At 45.1% G+C, this 15,949-nt stretch overlaps 1 protein-coding gene and 1 long non-coding RNA gene across 6 annotated transcripts in view; one reads left to right on the top strand and one right to left on the bottom strand.

The window, feature by feature from the left end:
* LOC135394226 (uncharacterized) overlaps nucleotides 1-15,949 on the top strand; it is a 225,320-nt gene that overhangs the window by 98,354 nt on the left and 111,017 nt on the right. The window lies entirely within an intron of this gene.
* LOC135394224 (uncharacterized) overlaps nucleotides 1-15,949 on the bottom strand; it is a 247,129-nt gene that overhangs the window by 37,241 nt on the left and 193,939 nt on the right. For all 4 annotated transcript variants that reach the window (XM_064624844.1, XM_064624843.1, XM_064624840.1 and 1 more), the window contains exon 3: nucleotides 368-525. In XM_064624844.1, coding sequence (XP_064480914.1) covers nucleotides 368-525 — 158 coding nt within the window. The remainder of the gene's footprint in view (nucleotides 1-367; nucleotides 526-15,949) is intronic.

Genomic DNA, 15,949 nt, shown 5'->3' on the forward strand with positions numbered 1-15,949 from the left:
ATCCCGACATGCGGTGCAACGCAAAGCCCTTTATTTACTCCACCCGACAGCAGGGTCGTCAAAGACGCCATAGTTTTCTATTTTACGTGCCCATTTTCTCGCAGGTACTTCCAAACATTAACGTGTCAGTTTCTTAAAATCATACTGGTGTCAACTAACAATGAATCACTTCTGTGCTGACGACCAATTAAGTCATCGCCTCTTAAACATGACATCTGACACTGCTTGCCAGACAGCTGGCGAGGTCAGAACTTAAATGTCTTGACCGCTGTCCACCCTAGTAGGCGCGGCATGTCCGTTGAAGCCGTCCTTGATAGTTTATGGAAAAGTACACAAAAAAAAAAAAACGAGCAAGAGAGGGCGTTACCTGAGTCCGTCAAAGCCTTCGTTGGAGCCATTAATAGTGAGGACTGGAGCTCTGGCGTACGCCTTGGCCACTCTTCGGTTCCGTTCCATACAAATGATTTTGGCCCAGATTTCGTCGTCGATTTGATCCCATTTGTTGAGTACCTCTTGAATGTGATCCTGGCAAAGAAAAAGTAACAAATGTGAGACATGTTGCTTCAGTTCAGCTGGGACAAAGAATAATTCCAGTTGAATGATACTATCATTCGCCACTAGGGCTAAAGATATATATGTCTCATATATAACTATAATATATAAACATTAAGAAGGAAATATAAGAACGGTAATGCTAGTGATGGAATATTTTAAATCAGTTCGTTAAGGTATAGTTACGTGTTGACTTACACGTAACATAAATATTATACATTTCTCGCGCTTCGGTCATCACTTTTGGTGCCAAGTATGTGATCACCACGCAGAGGAAGAATATCTAAGCAATAAAATATAGGCTTCCGACAGTAACCTTGAGATGTTGGCCAGCTGCAAACACTAGTCCTCCATGCGTTACGTGATCTACATTAAAGAAGATTTAAACCACTGGCGTTTCAATGCCGAAGATAGGAAAATAATTTGTTATACTCGAGGAATGCGAGCTTTGTAAACAAGCATTTCCGTTATTCCCTGCGGCATAACTCTATTCAAGGATGGCCGCTGAAGAAAACCTTGATGGATGTTCGATAGGAATGACGGAGAACGTCAGAGGTTGCAGGCATTCCAACTGAATTTCGCTGTGACCTTTCGAAGGTTGGACGACGCGTAGTCAGCATAATCGACGGCTCGAGATTTGAATAAGTACCTGACTCGATAAACGATTACAGCGGATATTGTCCCACGTTGTAATTTACGCTCATCTTTATCCGTCGTTACGCAACATTTGTAGTATCCCACAGACACGGCAGAACTCACCACTTTTGTTCCATATATTTTTAATCTCGGCTAGACCTTATTTTCACGACACTGCACTTTGGCTCAACGGAACTACAGTCGTGTTCAACCTATACGAACCTCAGCACCATCTCGCGTGCTGAAGGAGAACTTTATAATACATTCTTATTACGCGGAACTGTGAAAATAACTTTTCTGAAACGCAAGTATGACCCGATGAAATCACATATACCACGTTTCGAACAGTGTATTGCCTTCTGGTGAGGGGAGAAAAAGACTAACTCGCGTTGCCGTTGATAGGTTGAACGTGAATATAATCGTCCGTCCGTAACATCTGTGGAGCGAGAAGAAGGCAAGAAGCAGGAGGGAAAAAATTGAAGCGAGTAAAGAGACGAAGGAAGAAGTTACAACGGCGTCGAAACGAGTGCAGAAGCCCAAGGATCGGAATCGGATGACGTTCCTATGACGCTACCGCACTTAAATGCGGAAGCATTTCGCACAATTTTTATTGAATTTCTTGCCGTATAACAGCGTTCTTACAGAGTTCGTTTTTATCTTTTGTATTGCTTAGAATTTTGGAGGATCATAGGTTAAAAAAAGAAACGCTTGGTCGACGCCTTCCAATAAGAAACACTTTCAAGCTCGCACCAATCAATCATAGCAACACGAACCAAACCTAGTGGGATGGATTCGTGCATTCAGTAATAGGAGGAAAAACGTATATATTAAACTAGGATATAGAAACGTATCATTATGCCGCTGGCTGAACTATCTATCACGTATCGGAATTGGGCACGACGAAATAAAACATGCTTTATGGAACCGCAGAAGAAACCACGGCCACTTCCTGCCGATCAGTTCAATTTTTCCTCAACACACCCAGCGTTGATATATTTCTCAACATCACCACTTCCGCATTTATGAACGTCAGGACAGGTGATCAAATCACGCTGACCGCACCTCGCCTGCCGCCGCTGTTTCCAAGCCGCCATTTCGTTGCCACACTGCGCTAAAAACAGCGTCCCCTTTCCGAAGCCTTGCGGGTCAGCATTCCGTGCCAAATCGATTCATTTATGTGGTATTGCTGGTATTGCTACAACCGGTAAGCAGCTTGGCCGAAGTCTTCACATGGAATTGGGACATGTGCCGATAAATAATGCCGCGCTGCTCGGATGTTGGCACTGGATTCGATTTTGCTGGATTTAATATAATTATACAAAATTTCAGTGTAAAAATTTCGTAGAATCATTCGGTATATATTATAATTATCTGTATGAGTAATAACTTCATTTTTTAATTACGTGTTAGCGCCGCGAAGCAACTGTGGCTAGCGGCGTACAGACGTGGACAGATGACAGCAGGAAGAAGTGGGAGACAGGGGGGGGGGGGGTAGTATGCGCCCTTGGCCGACTTGAGGGGGAACTGTGCCGACATTCGTCTGGAAAGTCTTCGCAAAACACAGGGAAAACCTCAGACAGCACAGCTGGTGACAGGATTCGAACCCGTGTCACCTCCCAGTCTTGGCGTGGAAAGCAATCATCCTAACCACTATGCCACGGGAGATGGTGAGTAATAATTAATATTATAAGAAGGAGATAATCGTATCAATATTGTGAGACAAAAATTTTTTACGATAGACGAAAGGGAGGACTTAATCTCGTGGAACTGGAGACTGAAAATGAAAAAAAAAAGGACGTTAAAAGTAGAGCTGAGGAGCAAGGAAAGGACAAAGAAGAAAAGGAAAAGCAGAACAGAAGGACGGGTCTCGATAGGAGATAAGAAAGAAAAGAAGAAACAATGACTTACGCAAATGAGTGCAAACTAAACCCGAGACACGGACATGCACCAGAAGACAATCATGCACCAGCTTGTCAGCACCATTTCGCTTTTGTCGAAGCAAATGAGATGGGCGTGCTTATCTTCAATTAAGGCATATCGCCGTTGTTGTCACTGCTATCGCGAGATCCACCGCAGCCCAACCTATTAAGCCAGATGTAGTCTCTGAATCAGCTTTAATTTCTTTCCTCTCCCCTTCCCTTTCCCTTCTTTTCCTTTGCTTTTTGTTTTCAACGGAATAGCAACTCGACCTTGCGACTGACTGACCTTTCCAATATACTTGTACTTGTCCTCGAATAAACATATATGCCCCCCCCCCCCATATAGCGGATGAGCTATCGTGCGTTATTGTAGCCCGATGGCTACAGCCCAGGGCCGATGGTGTCGTCTGCTATCTCTGCCGTACGCGCAGTTCGTCACTCCAGGTATTCCCGCGCCGTGCAAACGCTCAACTGTCTCAACGTAGGACGCAACGGAACTTCATGAGCTGTTTTTCATTTTTTTGTTCCATTAGAATATTCCGTGGAGATGTCACTCGTGTGAATGCACGGTTGCTTTAACCACAGCGTTGTGTGCTCCAAAGGTCTTGATGGGACGCGTAGACGTTTTCCAATTTCAACAAGTGACGACCGGTTCGAATGATTGAACAAGTTGGAAACCAATCAGTTGACGTGGGCACAAAATCTACTCGAGGGGTCTCCTGTTCGTGTGACTCGGTTTCGCTCATTGTGATGATTCAAGGCCTCCAAACGCACGCAACCGAAGATCATGCTTCGCCACTTTCGTAACCCTATGTGCGTTTCTCTTGCAGCGCGGTCCGTTTTCCTATTGTCTACAAACAAAAGTAGAACCGTTAGAAACAAAAAACAAACAAACAAAACGTACGTAATAACACCGCAAATAAAATGCAATGGATGTTTTGATCGGGGTCGTCGTATAAGCAATTGGCACACAGTTGTAGGTGGACTACGTAGTTATGCGAAGGGGAACTCAGTTGTTGGGAAAAGAGCACCGTTTGCTTAAATACAGCAAATTCAAAAATACTATAAAAAGTTTGTACTTCTAACAGATGTAATTGGAACAAGGAACGAAGTATATGCAAAGTGGTACCAAACGGAGAATCGTAAAGGGCGTGGCCCACCCATTCCAGCAACGCGTACTGTTGCCACGTTATTTAACGCTGATGTTGTTGCGCTAGCAATACCCGTATGAAATGTTCATTGAAGGGTCGAACTGAGCAAGAAATGAAGAGACTAAAAAACGGACTCACTAGAGCATTGCTAAGACAAGTCAGAATAAGGAACCGTGCCTTTCCTTAGGTGTAACCGTTCAGTGCAGTAGTGTAAGATTTGTATATCTCCGCTACACTATAATATCTGTATGCCGCTACAAAGATTTTATTTTCCCCAGTTTTGTTCCGCACAAACAACAACAGCTAATAGATGACGATGGTGACATGGATTGCACATACGTATCGTAAAAACCGAGCGTTCCTGCATTCCTTATCACCTATCAATCGCTCCCCTTTTCGTTTCCTCCTCAGGGATTTCTCTCGTTGCTTTTTTGCATCTTTTTATTTCGTTCACATTTTCCTCTTCACGTAGGCATCTGTCTCGTTCTTTTCCCCGGCTTTGAAAGAAAAGCACCGACACGAAATAGGAAATATGTGTTACGTTTTTACACACAGAAAAAAAAAAAAAACGAGAAGAAGAAGAAGAAGGAATAAAAGAAAGAAACACAAACAGGTGGCAGGCACATGCGCAGCCAGTAAGAAGCACGTCCGCGATTCGGATGGTGCTCTGGCCTCGGAACTAACCTGCTTTCATGAGCACCTCTGACCTTTGATGAACGCTATACGCGCCTGTGAGCCGTACCAACCATGAAAGATGACTGTACTTATACCTATAGATGCAACGTCGTTTTATTATAACGTGTTTGGTATAATTGAATCGTTAATTTTATGTTTAAAAAATGAAGCACGCGCACCCGAACTTTGCAAAAGCAAAAACTATGTTCGTGAACACCTTGCAAAAATCTTGCCAGCGTAGAGATCTCCCTTCCACTTTCCTGCATCATTCAAGTCTCAATCTCCAACAGCACTTCCCATTCGTAACGTTTAACCGGAAACTGACGTCAGACGACAAGTGCTACACTTATCGCAACAAAGAACAGCTCTCAAACGCGTACCCGTCTCATCATAGGCCGTTCCACTGTCATCAGACGAGACAATCAACCTCTTTGAAACCGCATCCTTTAGTCCCGTAACAAATCAAATAACAGTGCACTCCGTTCCAGGCGCATTGAACATATCCCGCCACTATAATTGAAGGTTTCACAAGGCGTAGGAGGAAATAAAACAAAGAAATCATTTATGGTTTTGAAATCGCCAATAACGAAAGGCTGATCGAGCCGAAGCATCGTCTGCTTTCTTCTTCCGCTCTGCCGACGAAAGTGGGTCGGTCGGCCTGATGACGTCGTGAGAAAAACTTCCGCGTGCACTTTTGCTTCCCTTTGCGTGTTGCGGCTTTCTCCTCTGCGCGAGGAGAGACAAAATTGAATTTGAATGTCGTTCTGCGAGACAAAACTTTATGGAGCATTACACGCCACCGTGCGTGGTATCGGAAGAGAAAAAAATATTTAACTTCAATTTTTGTGATGACAAAAGTGCAAGGAGTGACGCGTTTAAAACTTTTTTCTGCGAAAATTCTTTCGACATCCTTAGAGGTTGTAGGATGCTTGTGAATGTGAGTGTGTGTGCCACACATGAACTCTGATGTGTGCTTGATCTTTTTGAACGCTTGCTAAGAGAAATTATTGCCCAGATTACTGCAAGACGCGGTCATATGACCAACGTGATTTTAATAATGAGGGGGCATGTGTTACGTAACAAAACATTGGTATAAGATACTTGAAGATAGTGACTAAAAGAAACTGAAAAGGAACATGACAAAACAATGGTAGACGCATATACAGACACTGACCCATGTTAACCGCTGTAGCTATGTAAAATCATTCACGTCAAGCCTTGATACGTTCAATCAACCAGCCATTACTAATGTAATGTAGGTTACCCGCAAGTACTGCACTGTGCAAGTACTTGAGTGGCCAGTCCTATAGCCCTGCCTGGACTAACAACTCCGCATTTTTTGTTTCTCCTCTAATCTAATTTAACGTAGATTACGAATGTAACATACGCACCTAACTAGACTGAACCATCACTTGTCACATTCGCCACCGTGGCACAGAATATTAACAACATACTTTCGATTTCACCAGAAATTCACACTCGAGGTGCCAACCCGGCCGTTTCGAGACGAATCTGAATGACATATATGCCACTACGTCTCGCCCTCAACTGGGTTGTCGATACCTGGTCACGCCTCGGTACAGCTTTCCTCGGCAGGTGTATCGTTCACTAGCTCCCCCTTGCGCGCTTTTTGCCATTACCGCACAGTACGGTGTCTTCTTCCTTGCTGTCAATGAAACGGTGCTTCCGGACTTCCCGCTTTCGCAAGTCACGCTGAATGCATAAACGAACTCCGTCGACAAAATGAGGTTGATATTCGACAAGACGTCATGCCATCGACGTATTACTTTCATGTTGTATAACATCGGTTGCATCTTGAAGTTCGTTACGGGATATCAATGTCATTCACAAAGAGGAATACGTACAGTACAGTTACATATTGGCACTAGAATTAGGACATCGCGAAGGTACAAGTTTGCAGACAGGGTATGAAGCTATTAGTGGAACGTCTGACTTCTCTCCTCCGAGCTTTCCTCCTCTTCTGCTGGAGAAGGCTGACTGCCAGTACCAGGTGTATAGGGAAACGTACAAATCATACTCATTTCCTGAGAGGGCATGTCAAAAACTATATTTGAGATGGACATTCATTTCCAGAGTAAGATCAGTGCTTAATGAGAAAGCTCATGCGATCATGAAGCAGCTGTTTATAATCTAAAGGTCTTCAGGACCGTATAGTGCTTAGAGCATTGCGATGAATATGTTTGGAAAATTTCATTGGCCGCCCCTCCGGTTCACTGGCGCCAGTGTAGGTAGGCAGCGCGCTCGTCTACCAAACACCACGGAAAGGTCCTGAACAGGGCAGTACAAGTTCACATGTGATCGACTTTGATCATGAGTGGTTTCATTCACATGGTCGCCATACTGCTTGATGTGTGGGTGCTAGTATCCCCCCCCCCCCCCATCGTTAAAGTACTCATAGGAATTGACTTTCCCTTGTGAAGTCGAGTAGTATCCCCCATGCGTTGTGCTGCGGCGACACCGTCATCAGTAAATCTGAGCAGATGACAAAATCCGCATGTAGCATCACGCATCAGTGCGACTCTGCCAACGCAACCACTTTTGGACCTCTTTATAGGATCTCATGGTCTTCTACCGGGAAATGTGGCCGAGGCAACCTAACGGCGTTCAACTGATTGCCATGACCACAACAGCAGGCGTCCTGTATATCTACCCTATTAGGCAGCCACTGTACCCAATGCCTCTCAAGGTTGGGGAGCTCCTGGCGTGAAATTGAGACACGCTTTGATCACGCCTCCGTCGGCATAGTGGGCCTCGACGCGTGATGCCTGCATCGATGCAAATCCACTAACCTTCCCAAATTCGAGGACCGTGTTCGTTTGCATCATGTTCGTGTGCTTTCTATGCCTGTACGGCCTGGAGGTATCTGTTGTTCATCCATATAAGGACTTCAAGCGTATTCGCTGTTATGCGCAGAAATATTTCGTTGGAAAGCGTCGTAATTCGCATAACTACCAACGAATCCTGAGGAAAAGGCTGTACTCGGTCCAGCAACACCAAATTATTTCAAAGTGCGGGCAAGGGGGAGGGGATATGTTTAATAGAATGAAAAGAAAGAAAAATGGAAATGTCAGCCTTGCTAATGCCGGCTTGCTACCAAAAGCGAGCAAAGGCATTTAAAACGTAGTAACCCAGAAAGTCGCTATTTCCTCATGTATTTTCTGCTCTCAATCTCAGCTCGTGGTACAGGACATCCAGATTCGCGTCTTTTTATTATTATTATTATTATTGTTGTTGTTTACGTCTGCTATATCTTGTGCCAGCCAGCAAGAATGCGTTGATCTGACAGAGAATACTTGCACGCTAATACCACGTTATATTAAATTTTCCTCAAACGCTCTGACAGATTATAGTCATAAACTTGCAATACCAGACCAGTGCAGTATACCAACCAGACACGCGAGACACCATATCGCCATAAAACGACGCACTCTTGGTGTCGATATCGTGTATGAGGCAGCACTATCCTCAGCTTGAAAGCCACACCCACAAAAGCTCTCCACGAACAAGGTCCCTTCAGATGTCCAAGTTATGAAACACTCGAAGGTCGCACGCTCAATTTAGCAATAATCGCAAGTTGCACGAACAAATCGCATTTGACGTTGCCAAATGTGACATGAGATCGCACAGCCGAGCACCGACTCATCCTTTATCCACGATAACAGCCTTTGCCAAGAAAGTGGGCCTGCGGGACCTTTTCTACATTGCTGAAAAGTCTACTGGTTTTGACAGGAAAATAGAGAGAGAGAGAGAAACAGGAGTTTTGGGCGTCTGGGACAGTGACACAGTGCAACGTACTGACGAAGACACCCCGTGGCTTGATGTATATTTTTCGGTCACCTGAGCCAGTCTTTTATCATTTTCACGTCGTCTGCAGATGTAAAAGAGGATTGTCTTTAGTCGCTGTCGCAAGTGAAGTTGACGGTTCATTTGAGTTTGACACATGTGGGTTGGGTGGTATTAGGCAAAGCACGTAGGAGCTATAGGACTTTCGATTTTTCGCGCTAAAATTGTTCGTTCGAGAGGAAGCACATCTTCCTCGCTTTCTCTTCCCTCGTTCAATGCACAGGCAGTAGGATTACTGACTGAAATTCACTTACGTAAGTACATTCAAGTAGGTTGTCACTCACGGTGTATGTGCATGTGACTTTGTGCGATCTTACCGTGGGATTAGTGTGCGGAGGACTGGAGGTTTTTGTTCGTCATCTCCATGTTTCCTTTTACATATCTAATCTAATCTTTCCGATCATGATATAATGTGACATGGGTTCACAGAATGACGGATGGTTTAGACCCAGCAATTTTGGGAGACGCGTGACTTCGTTGAACCAACAACAGCCGTTTAATGCGGGAATGGTCAGAGAAGTGAGATTTCCCGGGATCAGCGGCATGGGCGTGCGGGATAAGGCGTCTCGCTCGTTGGTGGTAGCCAAGGTCGTGCTGAAGACTGAGAGGTGGTGGGTTCGAATCCTACCACCGGCTGTGCTGGCTGAATTTTTTCCCTGGGTTTTCGGAAGACTTTCTAGACGAATGTCTGCACAGTTCCCCCTGAAGTCAGCCCAGGGCGCATAGTAATGCTCCTGTCCTCCACCCCTTCCTGCCGTCCTCTCTCCATCTGTCCACATCTGTACGCCGCTCAAAGCCACAGTTGCTTCGCGACGCTAACACGGAGTAAAAAAAAAAAGAAGATTTGCCGGGAACAGTAGGGGCAGAATTGCGTAGTAACGCGACTGGCATTTCTACAAATAACAGGGACATTCAAAATTTACGGAACAGACTCCGAGATGAATAGGAAATTGAGTACGTCTGTCGCAAAAATTTCATACGTATTCCGGACGCCTTTTGCATTTGTATTCGAATACGCAGAACCACCAATGTTCCATACTTTACAAAGCTCCTTGTTGTTGTTGTTTTTTTGCAACTACTAATGACTCACGCACGCACATGTCCCTGCTAAAGTTATCTTTAGGAAACGGCAAAAGCTTGCCAACGTCAGCATGATTACAGTTTCACCTTCCATCCTGTCAGTCATGACAACAAGTTGACCTCTGAATGGCACCCCCTCACAGGTAGAGAGCCCCATAGCCCATTGCCACAGCTGTCGTCCCAATCCAGCAACAGCCGCGCAAACTAACGGGATTGCAAACCCATCCGCTGTCAAACAATAACGCCAACTGCGTTGGAGACACGGATTGCTGGAAGTCCGAGACACCGGGTCCTTGACCTAGTCGACCCACGGCAAAAAGCTTCCTGGTGCCTGAGACCCTGTGGGTGGACGTCTGGCGAGACGCCAACGGGCTTTGGAGGCGTCGGGCAAGGCCTTTGGGAGAACGTAGGAGACCGGGACGCACCCCTCCCTCCACGATTTGAACGGAAGGCTGCGAGCATCAGCATGCTAAGCTTGTTGTCTACGAGGAAAGGTGTATAAGGGGCGTTGGCTCACCATCAAGTTCATGAACAGCGATGTTGTTGACGTCTGATGAGAGTGAGGAAGACTTTCCTAAAAGAAAGGGTAGCTGCCCCGCAGGAACCTTTCAGACGTATATAGTTAGATTAACGTCGGCTTTCAAAGGGTTACGACCATTTATTGCGCCTGAGGGATTTTGTATGTCTACACCTGACGTCTGTTTGGCAAAATATATGGCGCGCAAACGAGTTTTGCATCACTGAGCGCTGTGCCCGTCATGAACACTTCATATTTGTGTGTTTGGCATCTTCTGGGTTGAATATTATTGTATCGCACCGGTGACCTCTCTATGTCACCCTTGATGTCGATTTCCCCGTATCTTGGATGTAGAAGCAGAAAATAAGCAAGCTCGTGTGTAGATGCTGGTGGAGATAAATGTTCCTATCAATAAGGTAGTATTTTCGTGAGAGTAACGCGACTAACGTTACTCTCTGGCGATGAACCCCCCCCCCCCCCCTCTCCAAAGACAAAATAAAGTTGTTGTTGTTCCGTGAGAGTGTGTGGGAAAAAAGAAAATCCTGTCCTGTGCCCTTCGTATTCTGTCCTGCGTCCCTCTTTTCAGTCATTCTCAAGGAAATATTACATTATTCTCCTAATCTTGATCAGCTGTATATCCTTCCATCTGCCTTATACACTTCCAGTGCGTCTCTGACGCTCAAATAGCCTGCCACAGATCCCCCAGTTCCTCCATTTTCTTCTACATTTTTCTTTGTCGCCATCGTACTAAGAGTACACAAGCAACACATATGCATTGGACGTACCTTGTTTAGGATATAGCGAGAAAGGGAAAGCTGCATATAGTTGGGCACGCCATCTTAGCGCCGCGCAGGCATCAATGACGAAGGGATGCACGTAGTCACCCACGTTTCGTCGTAAGAGCTTGGTGGGAGTTTAGTATTCCCTGCCTTGCGGGAATTGCCCAAGTGGTTACCTTTTGTGCTCGACAGCTGCCTACCTTTTGTAGAAGCAGTGACGTAACGTCGGAGGCGCACGGAGTGTATACGCACGGTGCAACAGCCGACGCGTAGGACGTGCGAGTCTACAGCGGGATGATTCTGCTCAGCTGCGAACGGAACTTGGCTAATGCCTTCGACGGAACGAAGACGTCGCCTTCGAATAAGAAAACTGCTCCAGAAAAGACCACTGCTCTAAGAGAACCACAACAGCTGTCGGTGTCTTGCATGTCATAAAGCGGAAGAATAAAGGCCAGCATCCTCAACGTACTCCTGTCCTCAAAGAAACCATAACGAAATGTGCAGAACGTGAAACTACTTGACGACGCTGAGAGTATAACGTCTATATCAGTTAGTATTTCGATTGACTCGCGACAATTCAGCTGAGAATTAGACTTAAAATGCACAGTGCTTGCGTGTGTGCTTCTTTCATAACTGATATGTGTGGTGCCACGGTCAGCTGCGAGCTTTTCCTGGAGCGTTCTGTCGTAGTCTGTGTATTCTCTGTCCTCTTACGGTAGTCGTTATGCTTAGATTAAGACATATACGAAATACAAAAATTCCAAGAATTGTTGTATGGAAAGTCGCTTCTCCACTTCAACAGTTGTCATGGCGACATAACGTTCTACACAGCGTGAAGGTAAAACGGCGAGAAGCCCATACCATCATTAGGCATGTGTTTAATCAACTTTCCCCCCAAGACTTTGTTAGAGTTTGTTAGTTTATCCTTTATTTCCTAATTCTTTTCTCTTCATTTTATTTATTTTATTCTTCCTTTACTTTTTCCTTATTTTCTTTGCGGAACAGCAAGCCGTCGTCCCGTTTGGCTGACCTTTCCTCCTTTTTCTTTTCTTTGTTCTAATAAATATATCCCCCCCCCCCAAGACTGTCGGCATAACATTGGCGTAAATTGTTGTGCTAGTAACTCCGTGCTGCATATTTATTATCCGTATCACATCCGGAGCTTCAGGGATCAAATGGTACGGGGACATTACACATTAAAGCGGAGATTTCGTTGATGGTGCACAGTGATCGGTCGCACTAGATTTTCCTTTCAATCCCTCAGGCGAACCGTCTGGTCCATTTCCTTTACAAAATCTGGGCTGCAGCATCAACTGGTGCGAGCATCAGTATGCAGTAGATGGCGTGAAGCCACTCGCTGCAGATTTAGATAAAAGTCGTCCTTGTACTTTTTTTTTATTTTTTATGAATAAGGAAAATACTTTCCTGTCTCAACGGCTTCCCTGCCACTGGAAACGGTAGAATTCGGTCGTTTAGCAAGAAAACCGAGTGCTTGCGCACAGATACGAGACAGGGTGATAGTTCCTTGTAGATTTACAGCGGAAAATACAGTTGTGGGGAAGCGGCCACACATTTCCTACAGCAAAGCGGACAGTGTAAGGAGTTTGGGTACACGAGGGCGTCAGTGGCTGGATACCCGAGTACACCTACACTGAGTATGAGTTTGCTACAAAAGAGGAAAAATATGCGCGCGCACACACACACACACGCACAAAGGAGAAAGAGAAAATAAACAGTGAAAGGAAGCAGCCACTAGCAGAGTACGACACAGTCCGGTAACGCTAATACCTACGAAGTTTCATTCGTTTGAGAACTTCTTACGCATGGGCGCTTTTCAACTCCATAGGGACGTACAAAAATTCCGTCAAGTACTACCATCATCAACCCGTGGAGTCTTTACCCTACAATTTTTAGAGACCGCAACAACTTGCAAAAAAAAAAAAAAAAACATTTTATTTACATAACAGAAGAGGTTATTAATTTATGTTCGAACTTCTTTTTCCTTTGAATGAGTCAGCACATCATCCATCAACAACGTTCCGAAGAACGGCCCAGCATCAGCAAATAAGACGTCAACACTAAGGTACACCACTCCGAATAGTGAACTATCCATCACCTGGCGGGCCACTTCCACGGCTTTCGAATGTACTATTATTATCGAGTCCCGAAACAAGCTACCATGAACGTTGCGACACGCCTATACGTTATCTTACAAGAGCCGAGAAAGTGACGATAGGCATCGAAACGATACGTACGCCTTCGTTGCCCACTTTTCAAAACTACAAATGGAAGGCAATAAAGCGAGCACGAAAGGGGCCCGTCGTTAATATTTTCTCTGATAAATTCATCCATCCTATACTTTCGTTTATGACCTGGCGACAGAAGAACGAAGAAAACTGTTCACATCATATTCTCCCGTGTGCCACCTTTCTAATTTGTTTCGCTTGCCCCTATATGCCAACGCTTTTCCACGGCCCCACTCATTAAGGGAAGGAACCTCGTTGCCATAAAAATGATGGCAAACACTATAACGTAAAAGAATTCGGAGGACGGACCCTACCTGCCTTTGGGTAATAGATAGGCTGGCTGGAAACGCGAAACTAGGTCAGCGAAAGCAATTTATCGACGGCCGGTGTCCGGCGCACGATAACAGGCCCTCACTTTCCATTTCACGTGAACAAACTCACCCCGCCCCAGTCCGGTGCCCCACGAGAATCTGGCCAGACGGCAGCAGTGAACGGTTAATGTTCACTCTGTCAGCGCTTGACGGAGTTCTTTGTCGTTCATGCGATCTTTCTTTCTGCACGCGATGGTCCCCTCCTTGACTGAGACCAGGTGAATTGCTCAGCAGGACCAGCGAAAAAATGTGGGCCCCTTTTGCTTCCTGAACAGGCTGGATGTTTCGAGAGGGTATATTTTGCATGCGGTTAATGATGATGATGATGATAAGAGAAAAAATGGAGATGTGAGCACTCTCACTGCGGCACAAGCTACTCCAGGTCTAGTAAAGAAAAAAGAAAATAAAACGTTTAAAAAGACGGCTGTGTCACTGATTTATCGCAAGTGTACCGCAGAAAGTAAGGGTCACATTACGTGTAGATCGACTCCCAATTATTTTTATCATTATTATATTATATATGACAGTAAGGAGAGACAAAAGGGGGACAGGAAAAGTCAGCCAGAAAGAACGGGCTTGCTATTCCTTGTTAAATAATTCCTTAGTGGGTAGTCATGTTCTTGGTAGTTAGAGTTAGGCGATATGGGGACAGAGGTCAGTCGTCTTCCGCCTTCCCACCCACGATGTCACAGGCTGCTGAGGATACTGGTATCACGGCAAAAAGGAAACATGCCAAACACAAGCTTTAATAAAGACATAATTAAGCAAGCACACAATGCCACTGCTTCTCTACGAAGCCTGTTCTTTAATAAATATAGTCTTCTACTGCGTATGTCAATCTACAACATTTGAGATACGCCAACATCATTCGGTGCATGAGCTCTTGGCATCGCTAGACGACACTGAACCAGGTCACACAACAGTCAAGCCATTGACGCCACATTCGGGCCACACATCGTGGGGAATCCTACGGGAAACTTTCCGTGGAAACCTATCTGTCATGTTGCATTCGCACATAAAAAAATAAATAAAAACGCAGTGTGATCATGATTGTACTTGGGAGTCGACGACGAAGTCACAGAATAAATAAAACGCTTTTGAAATGTCATCGTTTGAGTCCGGACTTTTTTCGGAATGTCGACTTATGAAATCACGCTGTCCGATTTCTCCTCCCTTACTTAATGTCTCTTCGTCTGTGGCCACCTCCCCTGAGAGAAAGGCAAGATCTGTGGCAAGCCTAGTTTCGTGTTCAAGGCGTACAATGCAGTTCTTTCACAGTGGGGAGATGACACGAATTGTTCCTCAGCATCTATTTGTTTTTCTTCTTCCTTCCTTCCTTTTTCTTTATTTTCCGTCCCAGAGTTCCACGGTGTTCTTCAGGGCGAGAAAGATTTGTAGTAGGGGTGTGATGCCCGTACAGTCGTAGGCAGAGCTGGTTTCGAAGCGAGCGGAGACTTGTGTGGGATGCACCGCAGATTTCGTCCCTGATAGAGAGTTTTCTAGGCCGCGTGAGACTCGTGTCCATTGTGTTCTTCGTTGTGCGCGGCAAAATTGCGTGAAAGTGATATGCAAGGACACGAGCAAAATTGATGCAATCGCGTTGAAGCGTTGATAGCGAGATATCTGAAACGTTTCTTATGAATTTGAAGTTGACATCGCAGAAAGTGAAAGTCTCGAAGGAGTGGTTGAAGAAAATGACCACGAGGTAAACGGGGATACGAAATGGGTGCTGTGCCTTCGCTTCAGACGCACTCGTAAGGTTTGCAGTGGATACGGAAGTGCATAGGTATCAATGTGAACCGTTATAAATTATAGGTCAATATGTTATTTATGCTTACACGACAGTGACATAACCCCAGTTATAGTTGTGTAATAACGGCAAAATTACGAAAGAACAGTATTTATCTTGATAGCAGCAACCAACTTTCAATGCATTTGTTTATTTTCATTCCTTTTACAATAAATCAGGAGACCATGTGCAAAAGGCAGAACCATGGTGAGGGGCTTAACTTTACCTGAAGCTATCTCCAGTTTCTGTTTCGGAACTGTTTGCCGTTGTAAGACCTCTGTATTCACATAAAAGGTGGACGTGCTGCTTAGCTTCACATTGTGCTAACAACAGCAACAACAGCAGCAACTTTATTGGGGAGTTTCATCAG

This window comes from Ornithodoros turicata, chromosome 5 (genome assembly GCF_037126465.1).
Source record: "Ornithodoros turicata isolate Travis chromosome 5, ASM3712646v1, whole genome shotgun sequence".
NCBI lineage: Eukaryota > Metazoa > Arthropoda > Arachnida > Ixodida > Argasidae > Ornithodoros > Ornithodoros turicata.